A 23,634-nucleotide genomic window follows, 5' to 3' on the forward strand; every position below is an offset into this window, starting at 1 on the left:
GGCTCTCCGTCTGGATTGCCAGGCCAGTCCCTGAATGAGCCTTCTGCTCATATCACAGTGAGAATGTGGGAAGCTGCTGTAATTTGGAGGTTTTCTCTAACCTGGAGCTGAACCCAATTCTAACTAATATGATTAGATATTTGAAAGAGTAGCAGTTGGTAAGTCTCTGACAAGACAATCTAGAAAATAAGATGACACACATAAATTATATGAAGATTTCATTTCTTTTTCTTTTTTTAATGTTTATTTATTTTTGAGACAGAGACAGAGCATGAGCAGGGGAGGGGCAGAGAGAGAGGGAGACACAGAATCCGAAGCAGGCTCCAGGCTCTGAGCTGTCAGCAAAGAGCCCAGTGCGGGGCTAGAACTCATTATGTGAGATAGTGACCTGAGCCGAAGTTGGACACTTCACCAACTGAGCCACCCAGGCACCCCAATAATATGAAAAATTTAAAGAAGGATATAACCATAAATGCAGCAGAGGTCACAGGGATAATAGACTATGAAAAAGCCTATTGATAATTTTCACATGCAAAAAAAAAAAATTCTAGAAGAAAATCACTAAAATGAAGTCAAGAAAAAGCAGAAACTCTGATGTTCGTAGCAGCATTATTCACAAAAGTAAAAGGGTGGAAACAATCCAAATGTCCGTTGATGAGTGATTGTGGGACATACGTACAGTGGAGTACCTTCAACCTTGAAAAGCGATGAAATTGTAACACATTCTACAATATAGATGTACCTTGAGAACATTATGCTAAGTGAAATAAGCCAGACCCATAAGGACAAATAGTGCATGATTCCTCTTATATGAGGCACTAGAATGGTCAGATTTGTAGAGACAGAGAGTAGGACAGGTGTTACCAGGGACTGGGGGCAGACAGAAACTAGAAATGAGTGTTTCATGGGGACAGAGATTCAGTGTGGGAAGATGTAAAGTTCTGGAGTTGGTGGTGGTGATGGTTGCACAACAATATGAATGTACCTAAAAAAAAACCCAAAAAAACCCAAACCACCTTTATTTGTTTTGAGGGAGAGCATGGGGGAAGGGCAGAGAGAAGGGAGAGAGAGAATCCCATGCAGGCTCTGTGCTGTCAGTACAGAGCCCAACATGGGGCTCGATCTCACAAACCATGAGATCATGACCTGAGCAGAGATCAAGAGTCAGAAGCTTAACCAACTGAGCCACCCAGGTGCCCCACATTTTTTTTTTTCTTTTTAGGTATTGTGGAACAGGAGGATTTTTCAGTGTATCCAGGCCTCCATGCTGTTACAAAGGGAACAGGGGCCGTGACATTCTCAAGCTTCTAGCCTAATGACCTCTGCTCTGTGCATATCCTTTCTTGGCATTTACATAACTGGAAGAATGGGTGCATATATATAACATTATAGTCACAGTTATTAGAGATCTTTTATTAGTTTTTAAGTAATCTCTACACCCAACATGGGGCTTGAACTCACAGCCCCAAGATGAAGAGTTGCATGTCCTACCGACTGAGCCAGCCAGGCGCCCTGGTAACCGGCCATTAGAAAGAACAGACCTCGCTTCGTGACCAGCGGGAAGCCCTCTTCTGAATGACTGCCCCTTGTCCCCAGGCCTTTTCGTCATGGGGATTGGCAAGCGAAGTCTGCTTGGCCTCCCTGTGTGATCCAGGCTTACGAGCCAGGGGCCACTTTTAGAGCCGCCGGTGGGGATGACATCCGTTTGTCACCCGGCTGTGAGCTCTTGGGTGAAACCAGCTCCCGCTGCCCGCCTGTCAGAGCCTGCGTGAGAAGGATGCCGTTCTTTCCTGACAGCTTCTACCTTCACAATCACCTTAGCCTCAAAAATGCACCAGGAATTCACGCGGCAGCGGCACATTCCAAATCCCTGCGTAGGGTGGCCGCGCCCAGATTCCACAAGAGAGCCTCGGCAGACCTGGCTTCCCCCGCCTGCCTTCCCCACCTCCTCAAGTGTCTCTGCCTCGTGACTTTGAGCCGTGGTGCCATCAGGCAGGGACGTGTCTGCGTTTTTGAATGACATCATTGGTCCCAGATGAGAGGTAGGTTTCTTCTTCACCCCAAGCACATTTCTGCAGCCCTCCTGGTTCCACCTTCGTAGGCAGATACAGCTGGATGGGGGGAGGTCTGCTGAGCTGCTCTGTGCCGAGCCTCCTCTGCAGGGGCACCCCAGGTACCCACACTCTGCCTCACGAATCCTCCAAAGGCTTCTGAGACTCTTGTCCACATGGTCCCACCCTGCCCATGCTGCTTGCTTGGCTCATGTCCCCTCTGGGCTGCAGTCCAGCTGGCCTGCCCGACCTTCCCAGCACAGCCCGCACCTTCAGAGTCCCCCAGAGGCTCCTCCCCTCCCAGGGCCCTCCCGGGACTTGCAGGGCTTTGAGGCATTTTCTCTCCCCACCCGTGTCTTATCCCCCTTCCGTGCTTGCTGGGAGCAGACAGTGGGGCTGTTGAATATAATGGCAGTCCAGAATTGCATGTGGCCAGTTGTGTCTCTGAGCTCCACCTGGAGCCAGTGAAGAAGGAGACCTGCCAGGTCGCTGCCGTGTCCCTGTGTCTGCAGCCAGGGCGCTCCTGTATGGCCACCGTCTCTGGCCGGGCACTGATGGGGTCACACCTCCTGTAGACAGTACTGTGGCCACAGCCTCAGTGGATAAGGACTCAAAGGAAGCCCGGCTCGGGGCTGAGTTGTCAAATGAGGTTAGCCCCTCCCCCCGTCCACCCTGGAAGGGCACTGTGGCCTGGCTGCAGCAGAGACAATTAATACTAACTCCATCTTCTCGGGATACTTAAGCGGCCCAGGAATGCGAGTTTAGGCTGTCCTGGCAATGCTGCCCGGGCTCTTTAGGATTTTCTTTCCCCCTCTCCCTGAATCTTAGGGAGTGCTGACTGTGCCCTGCCTGGCCCTGGGCTGTGTATGCTTGCTGCCCTGGGAACAAGCACACCGGCCCTGTCCACCTGTTGTTGGATGATGGGTCCCACTGCCTGCTTATCCAGTATGTACTTGTCCCAAGGTTGTAGCAGGGGCAGCTACCACCACCCTCCTGCCCCCACTGAAAAACAAACAGGGTGACACTGCAGGTCTAAACCTGCCTCGTACGTACCAGGAACCCAGTACAAAGGAGCTGGATGGAACAGGAGAAAACTGAACGCAGCTGAGTTAGAAGGGGGCATTCAGGGACACTCCTGAGTTCAAATCCCCCTAAACCTTGGTTTCTTCAAAGGGTGATTGAGGATGGGGGCGCCTGGGTGGCTCAGTCAGTTAAGTGTCCGACTTCGGCTCAGATCATGATCTCTCAGTTTGTGGGCTCGAGCCCCGAATAGGGCTCCGCACTGATAGTGTGGAGCCTGCTTGGGATTCTCTCTCTCTGCCCCTTCCCCACATGTGTGGGCTCTCTCAGAGTGGATAAATAAGCTAAAAAAAAAAAAAAAAAGGGTGGTTGAGGAAGGAATAAGACAGTAAATGGAAATGCCAGACACAGAGCAAGCGACCACAGTGGTAATTATTGTTCTCAGGGTGGGACAGAGACAATAGTGAGCTAGACCCACTTCTGTCAGGGAATGGCTCTGTGGCGGTGGGGGCCAGCCCCAGCTTGGGTGCCTGCCTCTGTCCTCGGGGCATTTGCATTGTCCCCTGACCTCCCAGCACTGTTCTGAGGATCAAAGGAAGGAGCACGGGGGCAAGCCTCTTGCAAACCATAAAGTATTTCATAAACCCCAGACGTTTGTATTACGATGGACACGGTGATTATCTGTGTCCCAATGCACTTCTACCCCAGTGTCTTTGAATGTGCCTTTGAGTAACTCAAGGTGCGGGGGAAAGGTGGTTTCCTAGTTTTGGATGTTGCCAGGATTTGAAACATGCTTAAAGTTGGCTCCCAGACAGGCTGAAATTAAACTGTGAACACACGTTCCCTGTCCAGCGGCCTGGGATTTTGCAGCTGGATTGCTGCTTCTCATAGCTTTCTGTCTATCCTCCTGTGATTGCCAACCAGCTTCTATTGGCAGGTGCAGGGAGTCGGGGACAGGTTAGACGGGGGCTTCTAGACCCTGCAGCCCGGCTGCCCCACTACCAGACCTTTCTGTGCCCCATCTCTGCCTCCCAGGGGTAGAGAGCCTTCGAAGAGCTATCCACGCATCTGATTTTTATCTTATTAAATTTTTTTTAATGTTTATTTATTTTTGAGAGAGATAGACAGAGTGTGAGCAGGGGAGGGGCAGAGAGAGAGGGAGACACAGAATCCAAAGCAGGCTCCAGGTTCCAAGCTGTCGGCACAGAGCCCGACGGGGATCTTGAACTCATGAATGGTGAGATCATGACGTGAGCCAAAGTCGGACGCTTAGCTGACTGAGCCACCCAGGTGCCCCCCATGCATCTGATTTTAAGTTGCAGGATGGTTGATAACACAAGCATGTCCACGTTGCTAGGGAAGCACACAGAGGGTCAACTTCTCAGTCTTGAGGAAGGGCGCGGAAGTTCACAGCTTTCCTTGAGGCTGCTCCTGCAGTAAATCCCACCTCCAGCACCCAATATTCCTGTCCCTGAATATCCTTGGCTGGAGAGACACAAAAAGGGCAATTGCGCAGGGTGTGTGTGTGGACGGGGTGGAGCCACAAAAAACGATTGGACGGAGGCAGTGGAAAATTCAAAATAGATTTGTTGTTTTATTCCACTTGTATATTGATAGGCTTATGAACGATCATTATTATTATTATTCATTGTGGTGGAATACATCTAAAAAACTTACCATCTGTATCAGTTGGCTAGGGCTGCCGTAACAAAGTACCACAGACCAGGCAGCTTAAACAATAGAAATTTATTTTCTTCCCATTCTGGAGGCTGGGAACCCAAGATCAAGGTGTTAGGGGCATTGGTTTCTTCTGAAGCCCCTCTCCTGGGCTTGTGGATGGCTGTCCTCTTGTGTCCCTTCAGATCATCTTTCTCTGTACATGTAAGTGTCCAGATTTCTTCTTGTGATGAGGACGCCAGTCATCCTGGGTTAGGGCCCGCCCTAATGACCTCATTTTAACTTAATCACCTCTTCCAGGAGCTTATTTCCAATGCAGTCATATTCTAAGAAACTGGAGGTTTGGACTTCAACATATGAATTTGGGGGAGGGCATGATTTGGCCTGGAACACTACAAATTGCCCGCCATACCTAACCACTCTCCCAGGGAGCGGGAAGGGCAGCAGAGACACCAAAGTGGGGACCACTGGCTCTTCTTTCCAGGCTCCTCGTCTCACAGTTGCATCTAAGAGAGGATGTGGATGTTGCCCCAAATTATAACACTATTCTTAGAAATCATGAGCCCCAAGACCCTGTTTAAAAAAAAAAAAATTTAACGTTTATTTTTTGAGAGAGACAGAGTGTGAGTGGGGGAGGGGCAGAGAGAGAGGGAGGCACAGAATCCAAAGCCGGCTCCGGGCTCCGAGCTGTCCGCACAGAGCCTGATGGGGGGCTCAGACTCACAGACCGCGAGATCATGACCTGAGCCGAAGTCAGACGCTTAACCGACAGCCACCCAGGCTCCCCAAGCAACAAGACTCTTAAAACCAAAGGCGTCTTATGTGTTAGAGTTGTAGTCAAGAGCGCTCTTTGGAAAGATGGCAGAATCTTCTTCAGGCTGTGCTGCTCACTGTACGTGAGAAAGGCTCGTCTCTCTCAAACAGGCCTGGTGGGTTTTTACCATGACTGGTGTGAGGACCTCGTTGTGAAGCATTGAAACATGAAGCATAAATGACAACAGCACAGAGATCCCAGAGATTCCTCTTCCAGGAAACACTGTGCTGGTTGCATGCAGCCTGGACTCAACAGCATGGAGCTTCTCACATACTGAGAACTGTAGATGGCACTGGGCACTTCCTCCTGGAATGGTTTGTGTTGGAAAACAATCGTTATTTATTGGCATTGTGGTAACACTTGTCTGGCTCACAACTTTTCTTTCTGAGTAGTGTCAGTAAGAATCTGATAAGATCGTGTGCCTAAATATACCCGAGGATACGGGGATCCACCAGGATAGATACAGATGGATGAAGCTAACAGTTTGCGGGTTCATCATGCACATGACTGTCCTAGCAAGGCTCCTGGGTAAAAGCCAGCAGCTGTCCAACAGCTCAGAACCATCCTGAATAGTGTTTTGCTAAGGGAAGGTTTAGATGCTGAATCTCAGTTTTCCTGCCGTTGTTGCTTCTCAGCTGAGTGGAAGCCAGCCTTAAAGAGCCTTCTCTGGAAAATCTGACTAATCCAGGGAAGGGCACTTGGAAGTGCTGACATGGGAGGGGGTCCCCCACAAAATGTCCCAACTACAACATTCTAAGGCAGGAAATGATCATAAGAATCACCTGGGGAGGGGGCGCCTGGGTGGCTCAGTCGGTTAATCGTCTGACTCTTGGTCCCAGGTCATGACCCTGAGATTCATGAGTTCGAGCCCTGCATCAGGCTCCACGCTGACAGTGTGGAATTTGCTTGCGATTCTGTTTCTCTTTCTCTCTCTCTTGCTTTCTCTGTCTCTCTCAAAATAAATAAATAAACTTAAAAAATTAAAAAAAAAAAAAAGAATCACCTGGGGAGGGGGTGCCTGGGTGGCTCAGTGGGTTGAGCACCGGTCTCTTGATTTTGGTTCAGGTCATGATCTCACGATTTGTGGATTGGGACTCTCTCTCCCTCTCTCTCTCTGTCCCTCCCCACTCATGTGCACTGTCTCTCTGTCTCAAAAATAAATAAACTTAAAAAAAAAAAAAAAAAGAATCGCCTGAGGAGGTTTGAAATGCCCTCCTATACTCCTTCCTAGCCCCAGATGGTTACATCAGAATTTATGAGGCTGGGGTCAGGTCATTAGTGTTCAAAGCATCCCAGTGGTTGTAGCAAGTGGCTGGGCTGAGAAGCACAGTGCAAAAGGGAAGCTTGTTCTTGGCAAGTCCTACCACCTGCCCTGAGTTTCTGGTCAGTTTTTTTTTTTTTTTTAATGTTTTTATTTATTTTTGAGAGCGAGACAGAGCATGAGCAGGGGAGGGGCAGAGAGAGAGGGAGACACAGAATCGAAAGCAGACTCCAGGCTCTGAGTGGTCAGAGCTCCAGGCTCTGACTCCAGGCCCTGAGAGCCTGACTCAGGGCTCCAACCCACAAGCTGTGTGGTCACGACCTGAGTCGAAGTCAGATGCTTAACCCACTGAGCCCTCCAGGCGCTCCTAGAGACTCTCTAAACAGAAGTGACTGGATTCCTCCTCTTTCTTACCTCACTGGTCAGGGCTGACCTCCACCCCCCGTGTGGCCTCAGGGTCTCCTGCAGCTCTGCAGCTCTCAAGATGTTAGAGGTTTGCTCTAGTCTGCTGTGAAGCGGGCAGAGTCCCTCCTGCTGTTCATCTTCTGTGTCTGCACTGTCAGAGGGGTCACCTGGAGTGCCCATTGCACCCTCACTTGCAGAAGGTGATGAAACACTTTGTAGGAGTTTCCCAGGACTGCCACGACAAACTTGGTGGTTTCAAACACCAGCATTGTATTTGCTCACAGTTCTGGAGGCCAGAAGTCAGAACTCAACGTATGAGCAGGGTCAGCTCTCTCTGAAGGCGCTCAGGGAGGCTCCTTCCTGTCTCTTCCAGCTTCTGTGGCTCCTGGAAACACTTGGGGTTCCCTGGCTTGTGGACGCATGTCTCCAATCTCTGCTTCCGTCTTCCCCATGGCTTTCTTCTCCCTGCGTGTCTCTGTGTCCTGGGCACCAGTCACGGGATTTAGGGCCCATCTGAATCCAGTAGCACCTCATCTTAACTAATTCCATCTGCTAAGACCTATTTCCAAATATAAGGTCATAGTCTGAGATTCTGGATGGACATGAATGGGGCGGGGGTGCTCTTCAATCCACTGCACAGCTCCCAGGCAGTCTTTCTTACACCTACTCCATGTCTCCTTAGCGTTGCCCATGAAATGGGATGGAAGTGACAGTCCAGCAGGAGCTGGGCCAGGCTGCAAATCTGAGTGACACTCACCAGGTTTTACCCAGAATTCCCCATCCTCTCTTCATCAACCTTGTTGGGTCAGCCAACCAGCTCCCTACTAGAAAATGTGATTGCCCCTGGGCTGGTTCTCCCTGGCCCCATGGGGTCATAAATATGCCCATCACATATTTCAGCTTTAGGTTTCAGCCAGAGCCTCTACTCTAAGATGTAGGTGGAGAGAGCTCTAAACTCACAAGCATTGCATCAAGTATTACTTATTTTGGTTATTAAAAGCAACCAAGAGCTTAACTATTTCACACACATCCTCTCTTACAATTCCCATGTGCATTCATTCCATAAGCTTTTTTTAAAGTTTATTTATTTATTTTAAGAGAGAGAGAGAGAGAGAGAGAAAATCCCAGGCAGGCTCCACACTAACACTGAGGAGCCTGATGCGGGGCTCGAACCCATGAACCATGAGGCCATGACCCGAGCCAAAATCAAGAGTCAGATGCCCAACTGACTGAACCATCCATGCACCCCTCAGTAGGCATTATTGAGCTATGCACCAGGCAGGGCAGGATTTGGAATTGATATAGATGGTTAGATTGAAGACTCCTGGGTTATAGTAGAGCCTGCCAGAGATTTTGGTGATCTTCCCTAATCAGCCTTCTTTTACTTTGCCTGGACATGTGACATTCTGCCCGTGAGGAGGCCAGCCAGTGGGCTGGAGGGAGAAAATGTGGGTCTGTTCCTACACACTCATCCTTACCACGGGAGAGAAAAAGTACTCAAAGCTTGTTAACTACGGCTTGGGACGCTTGACTGGGTGAGAGCAACAAATCCCACCTTCCAGTGGGTGGTTCTCCGAGATGATTGCCCACCCGATAACCAGAAATAACGTGGGCACTGCTCAGGCCTCAGGGACCAGCATGACCAGAATGGCCAGAGCTCTGTCCGTGTGCTGTTTATTTCGAAGCCAGGCATGTTGTCACCCTGTGCAGCTTGAGATAGTTTGGAGCCGACGCCCTCAAAGGTCAGGTGAACGTGTGTATGAGGGAGGGCGAGGGTGATATGATGAGGCTGGCAACACTTGCCGAAAGCTCGGGTAGAGTTTGTGTGGACATCTGGGTGGAAGTTCTCTGCGCATCACAGAGAGAAAACCCTACAGCTCTGGCAGCAAGTTGGTTGGACGGTTTGAGAAAGCTGTTGCATCTGTCCTGTATCTGCTGAGTATTAAGCAGCATTCTGCTGTCTGGGGGTCGAGGAGAAGGGGCCCAGAGCTCTCTAGTGATTCTCTCTCTCTCTCTCTCTCTCTCTCTCTCTTTTAAAACATTTATTTACTTTTGAAAGACACCAGTGGGGGGGGGGGGGCGGGCAGAGAGAGAGGGAGACACACATCTGAAGCAGGCTCCAGGCTCCGAGCTGTCAGCACAGAGCTCGACCGGGGCCTGAACCCATGAACCGTGAGATCATGACCTGAGCCGAAGTCGGATGCTTAACTGTCTGAGCTACCCGGGCACCCCTCTCCAGCAATTCTGCAGGTTTTAGGAGAGCATGATTAACCTTTTTTGTAGCGTTCTCCCTCACATAAAATGATTCCATTTTCTTAACCCATAGCCTTTCCCAGTTTCTTTCCCAGCTACTATAAGCCCATTGAAGACACAGATAGTGTATCTTTGGACACCCAGGGCCTAATGCATAGTGTCGGGAACATTATCCCCAATCCCAAGGGCTTATGGAATGACTCACACCCTAACCTAGAGATCAAGGAGGCTCTGGCAGTATACAGGCTTCAACAACAGAGAATGCTGTCCAAATGCTCCCAGAAGACATACGGGAGAGAAGGAGGAAGGTGGGCATGATCTAAAATCATGCCCGCATCTAAAAATCTGACATGACTAATTAATTTACAAATGCCAAAGTCACCACAAATGGTGGGTGGACTGAGATGATTAGGGGAAGGGAGGAAAATCACACAGATCTTTCAGATTATTGAGGAGTGCAGGGTTGCATTAAATGGGGGAAATGTAAACCTTCAGCACGGTCTCCAAGGGCTTCCTGTCCAGCTTGGTGTGTTGGTGTGGGAGATGGTGGGGCAGGTAAAGGGCCACCATGAGGCTTGCAGAGGGTGGTGCCAGGGCTACTGAGAGCACCATGGCCTCTGGGGTCAGACCCGGTTTTGAGTCTGAGCTCTGTCCCTAGACTGTGTGACTGTGGGCACATCACTCGTCAGTCCCCAGTTTCACATCTCTGAAATAGGGAAATAACATCTACCTCATAGGGTTGCGGTAAGGACCAAATAGGTCACAAGTGAAAGCATCCAGTGGTTTCTAGCCCTTACGACATGTTCAGTCAGGGTAAGTTTACTATTATTATCTTACTTCACTGGCTTGTGCAACGCACTCTTCTGAATCTGTTTCTTCATCTGTAAAAATGGAATACATCAGAGTTGTCTGGCACACTGTTGATGCTCAAGAAAGGTTTTATTTTTAACTTTTTCTTACTTTTTGTTTTGAATCAATTTTAGACTTAAAGTTGCAAAAATACTAGAGAGTTCCCCTTTACTCTTCAGCAGGCTTCCCCTAATGTAAACGCTGTAAGCAATCAGAGTACACTGATCAAACCCAGGAAATTAACATGGGCATGATGCAATGACATTCACAATACCAGGACCCCATGTTCCATTTAGTCCAATTTGGGACAGTTCCTCACCTTTTGACTTTCATGACCTTGACACTTTTGATGATTACTGGCCAATTACTTGGAAGAAATATTTCTCAACGTGGGTTTGCCTGATGTTTTCTGGTGGTTAGATCAAGGTTATGTCCTTTTGGCAGGAATATCACAGTCATGATGTTGTGTTACTTTTGTTATTCTTTTATCTTTATCATGGTAAAATACATGAAACATATTTACCAAACTATTTTAAAGCGTACAATTCAGGAGCATTTAGTACCTTGACAGTGTTGTGTACCCACCACCTCCATCTAGTTCCAGAACATTTCTATCACCCTCAAAAGCAACCTCTTCCCTATTAGCAGGCAAGCCCCATTCCCATCACCACCAGCTCCTGACAATCACCTACCTACCTGCTTTCTGCCTATGGATTCGCCTATTCTGGGCATTTCATGGAAATGCTATCATGCAATATGGGGTCTTTCCTGACTGGTTTTTCTTCACTTAGTATCATGTTTTCAAATTTCATCCAGGTTGCTGCATGGATCAGTACTTCATTCTTTTTTATGGATGAGTAATATTCCATTATGTGAACAGACCACATTTTATTTTCTAAATCAACTGTGAAACCTGGCGTGGGCCCTGGGCTGGGCCTGGAAAGTGAGGGAAGGAAGGAGGAGAAACCCTTGTGATTGACAGCAGGTACTAAGTGTGGGGGGCGGGCAGGACTGGTGCACTAGGGAGTACAGGACTGTATTTACACTTTGCCGGTAACATTCATGGAGGCCACCATAGTTCTGCGCTTTGGGTAGCTAGCTGACTCCTTTGAAAGTTTCATTTGTGGGAGGGTAAAAGCAGTTGTTGCTGAGGATGGGGAGAGGACCCAAGCAGGGGAAAGGAAAGTCTCTGGGGCTGGAAGATCGAGCCGTTGGTGGCCCCCCCTTGAGGCCCGAAACCCCCTTCCCTCAGCACCAGAGCCTGGGGTTCAGACTGCAGTGGTTGCGGGAAAGCAAGCTAAAGGAGGGGCTAGTGCCCCCGGGGCCCGTGCTTATTGCTTAGAGAGGAAGGGGTACCTCCTTTTCGGCAAATGCAATAGTTGCGAACTTGCGTTTATACAAAAGGGTGTGCTGACGGAGAGGCGAACATTTTGATTTCCTAAACGTCGCACCCCAGCCGTTCCTTAACTAGCAGGAGCCCCTAGTTTTCGTCCAGCGGACCTGGGGTCCCAAGCCGGGAGGAAAACGGGTGCAGCAGAACCCCGTCGCCTCCGCAGCCCCCGCACGTCCCGCAGCCCTGGAGAGCCCGCGGACACGGCGTCGTCCCCGGGGCGGAGGGCGGAGGACTTGGAGGGCGGAGCCTCAGCGCGCCCGCCCCGCCCCCGCCTTGTAAACCCCGCCGGCCAGGCGCGCGCACCGTGCGCGTGCCCTGAGCCCGGCGGCGGCGGCGGCGGCGGCGTGCGAGGGCCGCGCGTGCGCGCTGCGGCGGGGCGAGGGGCGGCGCGGGCGCGAGTCTGTCAGTGACAGCGGGAGGGGGAGGGGGCCGGAGATGGTGGCGGCCGCGGCGGAGGCGGCGGCGGCTGTGGCTGTGGCGGCTCTTCCGACATGAGGCAGCGGCAGCGCGGGGCACGGCTGCGGCCGCGGCCGCGGCGGCGTCGCTAGTTCGGGAGGCCGCCCCGGGCGTGGGCGGGCGGGCGTCCCGGCTCGGCGTCGCAGGAGCGGGCTCTGCCGCAGCGCCGCGCAGGGCGGCCGGCTGAGGGGCCCGCGCCCGCCGCGCCCTGCGCTCGGCGCCCGGCGTCTCTGGGGCGCTGGGCATCCCCGCCCGCTGGGCCGGCCCCGGAGGCCGGGAGCAGGCCCCGCTAGACGGGCCGCGCCGACGGGGGACGGCCGCAGCGCCGCGGGCTCGCAGCCGGCCCGCAGCCTCCCGCGGGGCCGCCGGCCTTTGACGCAGGGGAGGCGCCGCGCCGCGCGGCATGAGGGGCCCGCCGCCGCCGCCGCCGGCGGGAGAGCGGCGCGGGCGAGAGCGGCCGGCGGCGTGAGAGGGCTCGGCAGGACTTGCGTCCGGGGCCGCGGCGGTCGGAGCAGGCGAGTGCGCGGGGCGGGCGGCGCGGGGGGCTCGGGGGGCGCCGCCGCCCCGCCGGCCCGGGGCTGCCGGGTCCTCCCCGAGTGTTGCGGGCGGCCTCGGGGCGGGACGGTGCGAGCCCGGGTTAGACGTTAGCCGCAGTTTTTGTGAGCATATGGTGCCTCTCCGAGGAGACCGCCGGGGCCACCACCGAGCACGCTGGCAGAGCTCGTGGCCTTCAGGGGAGTGTGCGCCTGTGTAGGAATAAATGCCGGTGTAACTCTGGTCGTCTCGCCGACAGGTACCAGTGACCCCGGCCGGGAAGGTCCTGAGCGCTCGGCAACATGGCTTCCCCGCCCCACCAGCAGCTGCTGCAGCACCACAGCACGGAGGTGAGCTGTGACTCCAGCGGAGACAGCAACAGCGTGAGGGTCAAAATCAACCCCAAGCAGCTGTCCTCCAACAGCCACCCCAAGCACTGCAAGTACAGCATCTCCTCCAGCTGTAGCAGCTCTGGGGACTCGGCGGGCGTCCCCCGGAGAGTGGGCGCTGGAGGCCGCCTGCGCAGGCAGAAGAAGCTGCCCCAGCTGTTCGAGAGGGCCTCCAGCCGGTGGTGGGACCCCAAGTTCGACTCGGTGAACCTGGAGGAGGCTTGCATGGAGCGCTGCTTCCCGCAGACCCAGCGCCGCTTCCGGTATGCGCTCTTCTACATCGGCTTTGCCTGCCTTCTGTGGAGCATCTATTTTGGGGTCCACATGCGGTCCCGACTGATTGTCATGGTAGCCCCTGCTCTGTGCTTCCTCGTCGTGTGTGGGGGCTTTTTTCTGTTTACCTTCACCAAGGTGTATGCCCGGCATTACGTGTGGACGTCTCTGGTTCTCACCCTCCTGGTGTTTGCCCTGACCCTGGCTGCCCAGTTTCAGGTTCTGACGCCTCTCTCAGGACGTGTTGACAGCTCCAATCACACCCTCGCCACCAAGCCCACAGACACTTGTTTGTCTCAAGTGGGGAGCTTTTCCATGTGCATCGAAGTGCTCTTTTTGCTCTACACCGTCATGCACTTACCTTTGTACTTGAGCTTGTGTTTGGGAGTGGCCTATTCTGTTCTCTTTGAGACCTTTGGCTATCACTTCCGAGACAAAGACTGCTTTCCCCCACCAGAAGCAGGGGCCCCACACTGGGAGCTGCTGAGCAGAGCCCTGCTCCACGTCTGCATTCACGCCATTGGGATCCACCTCTTTATCATGTCCCAGGTGAGATCCAGGAGCACCTTTCTCAAGGTGGGACAGTCAATTATGCACGGAAAGGATCTGGAAGTGGAAAAAGCTCTGAAAGAGAGGATGATTCATTCTGTGATGCCAAGAATCATAGCTGATGACTTGATGAAACAGGGGGATGAGGAGAGCGAGAATTCTGTCAAAAGGCACGCCACCTCCAGCCCCAAGAACAGGAAGAAAAAGTCTTCCATACAGAAAGCCCCTATAGCGTTCCGCCCTTTTAAAATGCAGCAGATCGATGAAGTCAGTATTTTATTTGCAGATATCGTGGGCTTCACCAAGATGAGTGCCAATAAGTCCGCTCACGCCCTGGTGGGTCTCCTCAACGATCTGTTCGGTCGCTTTGACCGGTTGTGTGAAGAGACCAAGTGTGAGAAAATCAGCACCCTGGGAGACTGCTACTATTGCGTGGCAGGGTGTCCAGAGCCCCGGTCTGACCATGCCTACTGCTGCATTGAGATGGGCTTGGGCATGATCAGAGCCATCGAGCAGTTCTGCCAGGAGAAGAAAGAGATGGTGAACATGCGTGTCGGGGTTCACACGGGGACTGTCTTGTGTGGCATTTTGGGCATGAGGAGGTTCAAATTCGATGTGTGGTCCAATGATGTGAACTTGGCCAATCTCATGGAGCAGCTGGGAGTTGCTGGCAAGGTTCACATTTCTGAGGCCACTGCAAAATACCTAGATGATCGGTACGAAATGGAAGACGGGAGAGTGACTGAACGGCTTGGCCAGAGCGTTGTTGCTGATCAGTTGAAAGGTATGTGCATTTCTTTCCCTTGTCCTCTTCCTCCCCGGTCCTGTTTGTGTTGGGGAAAATAAAAACCAAACAATCTTTTTCTAGTGTCAGTATCTGGAGGCAGATCAGTTGTCTCAGGACACCTCACCATGGGGGCATCTCAGGGCTGGTGAGACTTTTCCTCTGGTGAGTCAAATATCACAGATCTGTTCACACTGTGGCAGTGCTGACCTAGATGAGACCTTTAGGAGGAAGGACAACTTTGGAAATGGGTATCCTGCCAGTCAGCTGTTACTGTTTCTGAAATTGTGTGGGCAGGTCCTATGAGTGTAAGAGGCTCTCTGAGCCCTTCAGCAGACCGAACTTGGAAGTACTTTAATAGATTGTCTATGTTCATTGATTGCCTCCCAGTCCCTTCAAAACGTGTAAGATGTGAAGAATAAAACCTTTCTTGCCTTGAGGCCTCACTTTGCTGGAATAAGGAAGTTGGCCTAGCCCTGCATGACTCTTGAGAATTAGATAGAATTATATACCCCCCCAAGTGCACACTGCTTTTGCCTTAGTCTCATTTTAAAAAATGTATTTTTAGCCTTCAACTTTCATTTTGATCATGGTGTTTGTCTTACCATATAGACCACAGCATTTTAGAAATACACCCAGAGCAGTGTTTAGAACCCTGCCATCCCCAACCCCTCCCGATTTGTACTTGGTCCCTGTCTCTGTCTGAAGCTTGTACTGTTATTCTTGTTATTTTCAATGGGCTTTTTAATTTTTATTATCTTCACATAGGACAAAAATTTAGTTTACACCTGGGAAGTGATTTATAAGCAAGTGGGACCGAAAGTGAGGATTCGAAACACCTAACTCCCACATCCACCTCCCTTTTTTATTTATTTTATTTTATTTTTTAATTTAATTTTATTAAAAAATTTTTTTTAACATTTATTTATTTTTGAGACAGAGAGAGACAGAGCATGAACGGGGGAGGGTCAGAGAGAGAGGGAGACACAGAATCCGCAACAGGCTCCAGGCTCTGAGCGGTCAGCACAGAGCCTGACACGGGGCTCGAACTCACAGACCGCGAGATCGTGACCTGAGCTGAAGTCGGACGCTTAGCCGACTGAGCCACCCAGGCGCCCCCACCTCCCTTTTTTAAACAGTCTTTATGTTTTACTAAGATCTCTGGGCTGTGGAAAACCTGTATTTTGGAAGTATGTGTAAAGCTTCTTGTGTTGTGATGCCCACACGTTGCGTGATCATGCAGTAAAAAGCTCCAGGAAAGAGTCCTTGGGAGATGTAACAGCTCAAGTCAGAGATGGGAGAAGCAATAGTGTCAATCAGAGACAGTAGGTGGTTTTCTTTCTCTGCTTGTGATTAGAGTTCTCCATGTCATTCCCTTGTAAACTGGCAAGAGTGCTTTATCCTTCTGACTTTTCTTTATTCTATTAATTTTGTAGGAGTTGAAGTATTTATCGGTATATTAGAGAAATATTTTCACCTGATGATTCCCTCTTGTCTAGAGAGCTCTCAATGCTACCTACACTGATAAGATTAGACCCTACTTTTCACAGTTTACCTGAGAGATTCTGCCATGGCAGTTGTCTTTCCCTGTAGGAGAGGGATTCCTGCTCTCAGAGTCTAAAGATGCCGGTGGAGTGCAGTGTGGATGTAATCCCTGCTCGACGCTTGGACATCTTTAGGGTCTGAGTGTTGCAGGCTCTGTCCTCAGGGGCTGTGGGACAGATTCCAGGGAATGGAGTTGTGCTGTACAACATTATGAAAACGATAGCAGTTTTGTAAGTGGTAGTTTGAACAGTGTTATTACTTAAATATCAAAAATAAAAACAGATGTCATCATTAAGTATGTCTGGAAGCCGCCAAGTCTTTGACTTTTTGGCAGTACTCATTTTTGTTAATTTATGGGTAATTTTATTTTCAATTTATAAGTCAAGGGTCTCAAAAAATGGTAGAATGGGTTTCTTGAATTTTTTTTAACTTCAAATAGTGTAAATTTGGTAAATTAATTTTTTTCTTTCAATTTCTGTACACTGATAGGGAAAAGTTTTACTCCTGGATGGGAGGTAGGGAAAGATGGAAGGCTTAGTTAAAACAGTGATATTTTCATATGGTATTCCCTCCTCTAACTGTTTCCCTGAGACCATGATTTTTGTTTTATTCAGCTCATTTTGGAAACCTTTGTGGACAGGACTCCAGTAATATAGGATGTCTACACAACTTCCTGTCTGTTTTTGAAGCTGCAGTGTTCTCCTGTCATTGTACAAATGTGCTAAATTGAGAAGATAGCACAGTTTGTAGAAAACCTTTTTTATATATGAGGTTAAAGTTATATATTTAAAATTTCTATACTTAGCTGACAGGGGAGATACCATGATCATGAAGTTGGTTTTTCCAGGATGAGATTTACCCATTGCACTACGGATGTGCTGACCCCTTCGATTTCCGCAAATGTGGGAAACTTGACTGCATAATTTGTGGTAGTGGGGGACTGCGTTCATGCTCTCCTCTATTTTTAAACAAAATAAAATAAATAAAATACAATTTCTTATTTATTTATTTATTTATTTATTTATTTATTTATTTAACTTTTATTTATTTTTGAGAGACAGAGAGAGACATAGAGCATGAATGGGGGAGGAGCAGAGAGAGGGGGAGACACAGCACTTGAAGCAGGCTCCAGGCTCTGAGCTGTCAGCACAGAGCCCGAGGTGGGACTTGAACCCGTGAGCCGAGAGATCATGACCTGAGCCAAAGTCAGACGCTTAACCGACTGAGCCATCCAGGCACCCCAAATACAATTTCTTTTAGCCTGTCTTGTAGTTTGTGGCAGATATTTTCTCTACAATGTTGGGCATTAACCTTTATCTCTGCTCCCCTGTTTTTATAATGGGGTTAAAAATACCCAGTAGAGGGCTCTGTAGAAATGAACATTGGTGAATGGGACACTCCAAAACTAGCAGTGTGAAAAGTAGCTACTGGTCTGTAATTTATCTGAAAGGGTTTGTGGAAGGGTGGACTTTGATTATTTCTGCATATCCACTCCTTGAAACTCTTTGTGCTCTTATGTCCCATGCTGTGGATGCACAGATGGAGTCACGATAGTTCCTGACCTCAGGAAGCTTACAGTTCTAAATATAGAGTGTGCACTACATGGAGGTGTACCTACTGAGGTGGGGCTTGAGACCGAGCAGTGGCTCTCCAGGTGGATAAAAGAACATTGGGTGGAGTGGGATTGGCATGGGCAAAGGCTTAGGATTGTGTTTCTTGGTGGGTTGAGCATTTGTAAGTACAGTAGTTCGTTAGGACAAGGAAGGCTTTGGGTCACATGGGAAGGAGTGTGTATAAGATCCTGTAGGTCAAGGGGAGCCACTGATAGGCTTTAGGTAGGAGGTTTAGGTGATCTAATTTGCAAGTTTAGAAAGCTTACTCCTTCAGTTCTAGGGAATGTAGGTTGGAAGGTATGAGATGGGAGATTAGGGCGTTGTTTCAGTAAGTCCCAGGCAGGGTGGATAGTAGCCTTAACCAAGGTAGCGACAGTGGCAGTGGAGGTGGTGAACACATATGTTCAGTAATAGGATGAACTTGGTAGAACATTTTAAACAGACAATTTAGGAGATGAGAGTCTGGATTATTTGAATGGGAAGTGGCCTTTCAGGTTTTTGGAGTTGACCTGGGGACTGTTTGGAGTCAGAAATGAGTGAGACCTTTGAAGTTTCTGTGGAATGAATGGAGAATGAAAAATTGAGTTGTAGAATATGAAACAGGCCAGGAATCCCTGGCGTGTTCATTCATTCAACAAAGAAGTTATTTTGTGCTGGGCACAGTTCTAGGTGCTGGGGATACAGCAGTGAACAAAACAGACAAAAATTCCTGCCCTCCTGGTGCTTCTGTTCTAACGGGGCAGTCAGACAGTAAGCAAATAAGTAAAACATTTCTTTCGTGTTAAGTTTTAAGGAAAACACATAAAGCGAAAAGGAGGATATGGGGTGTGTGTGTGTGTGTGTGTGTGTGTGTGTGTGTGTGTACTTTTAGACAGGGTGGCCAGTCACTGAGAGAGAAGGTTGAAAGATAGGATTTTGGAAATGACCCAAAAAGTAAGAGACAGTTATTATTAAAGACAAGATGAAATAGTGTGGTACAAAGTGACAGGAAGATGCATCCTTTCACACCATCTGGGACAAACCACTGGGCCCAAAGGGGTGCTGGCTGTTCTGTTCTAACGAGGGCCTCGAGCCAAAAGAATGAGGAGGATTGATTATCTGGAACTGCTGTTTTTTCCTGTCATAGAGAATCATAAATACAGAAGGTGAAACTGTCAGAAGATGTCTACAATGTCTAATTTTCCCTTCTTAAATATTAGGAAGATAAAACAGGGTGCTCAGTCCTCTAGATTGACAGATCATGTTTTTACAAAGGGAGTGTCCGGTAGTTTTCACGTTGTTAGATGCAGAAATAAAACAAGACTTTCCTCCCAAGCCAACTTTTGAGGCTCATGGAGCAGCTGGGGGAGAGATCTGTTGATGAGCATTCAAGCAGATAATTCCCCACTGGCGCCAGTGACCAAGACCTTCCCCAAGTGCTAATAGGTAGCACTTTGAAGAGTTCTTGTCTGGCCTCCTGCTGGGGCCATTCCTCAAATTGATGGGGGAGGGGTGGCGCTGAGGCACTCTGCTTTTAGCCTTTGCCCACGGCTAGCCCAAACTGGCAGTCTGGGCCCCTAGCTCCCTGCCCACTGGCATGTAAGAGCCAGGTGCCAGTGTTAGGTGCAGTTTGCTTGCTCAGGTGCACTGCTTGTTTTGCCTGACAGCTTGGACAGCTTGTTCCCACCTCAGCTCGCACCCTTGCCACTTGTAGAGCTAGCCTGGAGCTGACAGCTCAGTGCCTACTCTTAAGCCACGTCCACGAGAAAGCCTGTGCTCACCTGCACCCTGGAGCGGGCTGTCTTGTGTGCGTTGAACCATAGGCTCTTGGATAGCAAGTGGCAGAGATAAGATGGAGCAGAAAATTTGGCTTGACATCCAGGATTGGGGGCAACCAACACCTGTGGAGTTGATGCTCAGGCAGCCCCCGGTGACAATTTATTCAGGCTCCTTCAGGCCAAATTTTGTTCATTCCAGCAAAGAGCACACAGCTGTGAATTCTGAGGACCAGCTTTTGAACAGAATTAGCCTCTGGCAAAGAAAGTTAAGGATATGGTTTGGTGAATGGTAGGTGGAATGAAGAAGGAAGGAGGGGGTAATCTTTTCAGATAGAATTAACTAAGGGGAAAATTAAAAACAAGCAAATAGGGGGCGCCTGGGTGGCGCAGTCGGTTAAGCGTCCGACTTCAGCCAGGTCACGATCTCGCGGTCTGGGAGTTCGAGCCCCGCGTCAGGCTCTGGGCTGATGGCTCAGAGCCTGGAGCCTGTTTCCGATTCTGTGTCTCCCTCTCTCTCTGCCCCTCCCCCATTCATGCTCTGTCTCTCTCTGTCCCAAAAATAAATAAACGTTGAAAAAAAAAATTAAAAAAAAAAAACAAAAAACAAGCAAATAGCATAAGTGAAGAAACTTCAGAGTTCTCTACTAGCCAGCCTGGTTCAAATAATGATTGTGTTTCTACCTACTGGTCAAGGTCACCTGTGTATTTTTCTGTGGAAGAATAATTATAGCAGTGAAAGAAAACAGTGAATTTCCTATCATGTGTGCATGTGCCTAAATTTTCCTCTTTTGGTTGGTGAGTTCAGTATCAGTATTTCTGTTGGGATTTTTATAAGACAGTGATCATTAATCATTAGAATTCCACAGGTCCCCTCTCCTGGTGGTGGTAAGAGTCTGCTGACCATGAAAAGAGCCAGACTGAGAGGCTCCTCATCCATGTGACTCATGGCATCATTTGTACTTTGCGTATGAGACACTTAAAGACCTTTCTTCCCCAGCAGGAACTAGCATCCTTGGAGGGAATTTTATAAGGAGGTGAGAATTTTTCAAAAAGGAAGGGCACTGCCACGTGAGTTCTAGACTCGCCAGGCTAAGATGTTAATGCAGGAGGTGAGGGAACCGAGTGCCTCCCAGATTCACTGGGACTACCACAGACAGAGGAATGGGCCAAGGGCAAGGGTGGTCTTCCCCTAGGAAGGCTGGATAAGGCCATGACATTCGTCAGTCTTATTCATGCCCTGGTAGACTGTACCAGCCAAGCCAACCTGTGGCCAACCTTGGGTCAGCTTTAGCGAAATTGTACTTTGTAAAACTTGGTTGGTCTTGTAAATCAGGTTTTTGTTGTTTTCTCCAACATTTGCTGTATTATGCTCGTAAGAGAATGCCCCGCATGCTCTGCTGAGGTAAGGAGAGAGCTTATGTCCTTAGAATAGGCTGGAAGGTCAGTCCCCCAAAGACTGGTGCTGATAGTGGCAGTAGCAGAACCTGAAAGGGAGTGAGGGACAGGAGCAGCTTTGCTAGGGGGGTGGGTTCTGGGACTGCGATGAGCAGGATCTGCTGTAACCACCTATGAGCCTCTCTGTCAGCCCATCGTTTGGTTGCAGGACCCCTCTACACCCCTAAAAATTACTGTAGAAACTAAAGAGGGCTTGTTTATGTGCCTTATTGATATTTATCATATTAGAAATTGAAACAAACTGAGATGTTTAAGAGAATCTTCCCTTAATTCAAAACAATAATCCATTATACCCATCGTATGTTAATATAAATAACATTCTTATAAAACCAGTTGTAGTTCAGGTCTCCTGGGTGGCTCAGTCGGTTAAGTGTTCGACTCTTGATTGTGGTTTACGTTGTGTTCTCATGGTTTTGCGAGTTTGAGCCACATGTTGGGCTCTGTGCACTGAATGCGGGAAACCTGCTTGGGATTCTCCCTTTGTCCTCTCTCTGCCCCCTGAGCAATTCAAGGAAAGGACTTGTTAGCATAGTGCATAGTGACTCTCGTCCTACTCTGTCTGTCTCTAAATAAGTAAACTTAAAAAAAAATTACATGTTCAAAAATAGAACTATTAAAAAATTTTATTTTAAATTTCAGTATAGTTCACGTACCGTGTTTTTTTACTTTGGGACATACATTATAGTGATCCAACAATTTAACTATATTTTCAAAGTCAGAGAAATTTGGTGAGAACAGTGGTAGTTTTACATTTTTGCCATTAAGAAATGTCTAGGTTAGGGGCGCCTGGGTGGCTCAGTCTGTTAAGCATCCGACTTTGGTTCGGGCCATGGTCTCACGGTCCGTGAGTTCAAGCCCCACGTCAGGCTCTGTGCTGACAGCTCGGAGCCTGGAGCCTGCTTCCGATTCTGTGTCTCCCTCTCTATCTGCCCCTCCCCTGTTCATGGTCTGTCTCTGTCTCAAAAATAAATAAACATTAAAAAAAATTAAAAAGAAAAAGAAATGTCCAGGTTAATAAGAAACTGCTGACGTAAAAAAAAACCTGTTAAAATACACATTAAAAATTTACCAGTTTAACCATTTTTAAGTGCATCAGCTGGATTTTCTTAACTACTTTAGCATTGGTTTGCAGTAAGTTGGAGAAAGTGTAGAAAGTCTGACTTCACGGAGATACCTATTTAGGTAACAGAGGAAGATTTTAATAGCCTTTTTAGGTAATTGTGGATATTTTTCTTTGACTCTGCACCAACACCCAATAAGTGGTTGTATCTTAAAGGTTAGTTACAAAATGGAATCTGAAATCCTATCGGTCAGGTTTTTGGTGTGCTCTTAAAACCTCATTTTTTTTTTAAATTTTTTTTTTTTACGTTTATTTATTTTTGAGACAGAGAGAGACAGAGCATGAACGGGGGAGGGGCAGAGAGAGAGGGAGACACAGAATCGGAAGCAGGCTCCAGGCTTCAAGCCATCAGCCCAGAGCCCGACCCGGGGCTCGAACTCACGGACCACGAGATCGTGACCTGAGCTGAAGTCAGACGCTCAACCGACTGAGCCACCCAGGCACCCCTTTTTTTTCTTTTTTAAGTAGGCTCTACACCCAACGTGGGGCTTGACCTCACGACCCTGAGATTGAGAGTCACACGTTCTACTGACTGAGCTAGCCAGGTGCCCCGAGACCCCACTTATTTTGGAATGAATATTTACCCAGGTATGATTTTGTAACATAATGCATTGGTCATTTGGAAAATATTGGTTTCTTGAGTTACTCAGGTCTTCCAAATGTTGGCCTAGGCAAAGTCTTTAAATACGGGAAGGTGCTGACTTCCCAGTGTCAGAGAGGAGCTTTCTAGTCCTCGTTTTCACTTGAAAGTTTGAATTTTGTCACCAGCAGCAAATACTGTCAGCCGTTTTCCTTGAAGCGACAGACTCATTTTGTTCATTTTTCAGGAACAGTCTGCTAGATACGCTAGTCTGAGTGACCACAGTTTGTAGGTCAACTAGAAATGATGTTCCATCCAAAAAGCAGCCCAGGCAGCTGCAGGGTGCCCTTCTTGACGCCGTTGCACTTGTGTGTGCCGCTGTGTGCGGTGTGCGGTGCTGTGGCCGTGCGTCCCGTTTTGTCAGTCCTGCAAGGTTGAGATTTAACACAATTCTGCATTTTTACTGCATCATCAAAGGACCTTCTTAGGTGAAACCGAGTGTTTTTTCCCCCCTTGTTCGAGTGCGTGGTAGTAAAGAACACACTGGCACCATGCACGGTCTGGAACGGCTGCCTTGAGTCCCCACGGTTTCACCCACAATTGCTTTTGTGCCATCGGTGCCAGTGCCAACACTGAAAAAGGCAAATGAAGTACTGGTTTTGTTATGGGAATAGTTTTGACCCCACAGGTGCCCTGCAAAGGTTTCAGAGACCTCTGGGGGTGTGCAGAAACACTTTGGGAACTGCTTCCCTAAGCTGTAAGATAGGAAACCTGAGGATTTTGTACGTGCTACCCAAACACGTGTTCTCATGCGTGTGCAACCACTCAGACTGGAATTGTGGTAAACGTGGCACGT

At 49.0% G+C, this 23,634-nt stretch overlaps 1 protein-coding gene, 1 long non-coding RNA gene and 1 other non-coding gene across 3 annotated transcripts in view; all 3 read left to right on the forward strand.

Annotated features, from left to right (window-relative positions):
• The window catches only part of LOC125154693 (uncharacterized), a 35,650-nt gene extending 34,259 nt beyond the window's left edge, over positions 1-1,391 (forward strand). Inside the window, exon 7 of the long non-coding RNA XR_007147882.1 lies at positions 1,223-1,391. This is a non-coding gene — a long non-coding RNA (uncharacterized LOC125154693). The remainder of the gene's footprint in view (positions 1-1,222) is intronic.
• An 11,159-nt stretch (positions 1,392-12,550) lies between these two features.
• ADCY9 (adenylate cyclase 9) overlaps positions 12,551-23,634 on the forward strand; it is a 120,722-nt gene continuing 109,638 nt past the window's right edge. The window contains exons 1-2 of the mRNA XM_047838971.1: positions 12,551-12,694; positions 12,973-14,708. Coding sequence (XP_047694927.1) covers positions 13,016-14,708 — 1,693 coding nt within the window. The 5' untranslated portion in view covers positions 12,551-12,694; positions 12,973-13,015. The remainder of the gene's footprint in view (positions 12,695-12,972; positions 14,709-23,634) is intronic.
• On the forward strand, positions 17,051-17,214 carry LOC125154857 (U1 spliceosomal RNA). The gene has a single exon (XR_007147951.1). It is a non-coding gene; the product is annotated as a U1 spliceosomal RNA (small nuclear RNA).

Source organism: Prionailurus viverrinus, chromosome E3, assembly GCF_022837055.1.
Source record: "Prionailurus viverrinus isolate Anna chromosome E3, UM_Priviv_1.0, whole genome shotgun sequence".
In the NCBI taxonomy this organism is placed as follows: domain Eukaryota; kingdom Metazoa; phylum Chordata; class Mammalia; order Carnivora; family Felidae; genus Prionailurus; species Prionailurus viverrinus.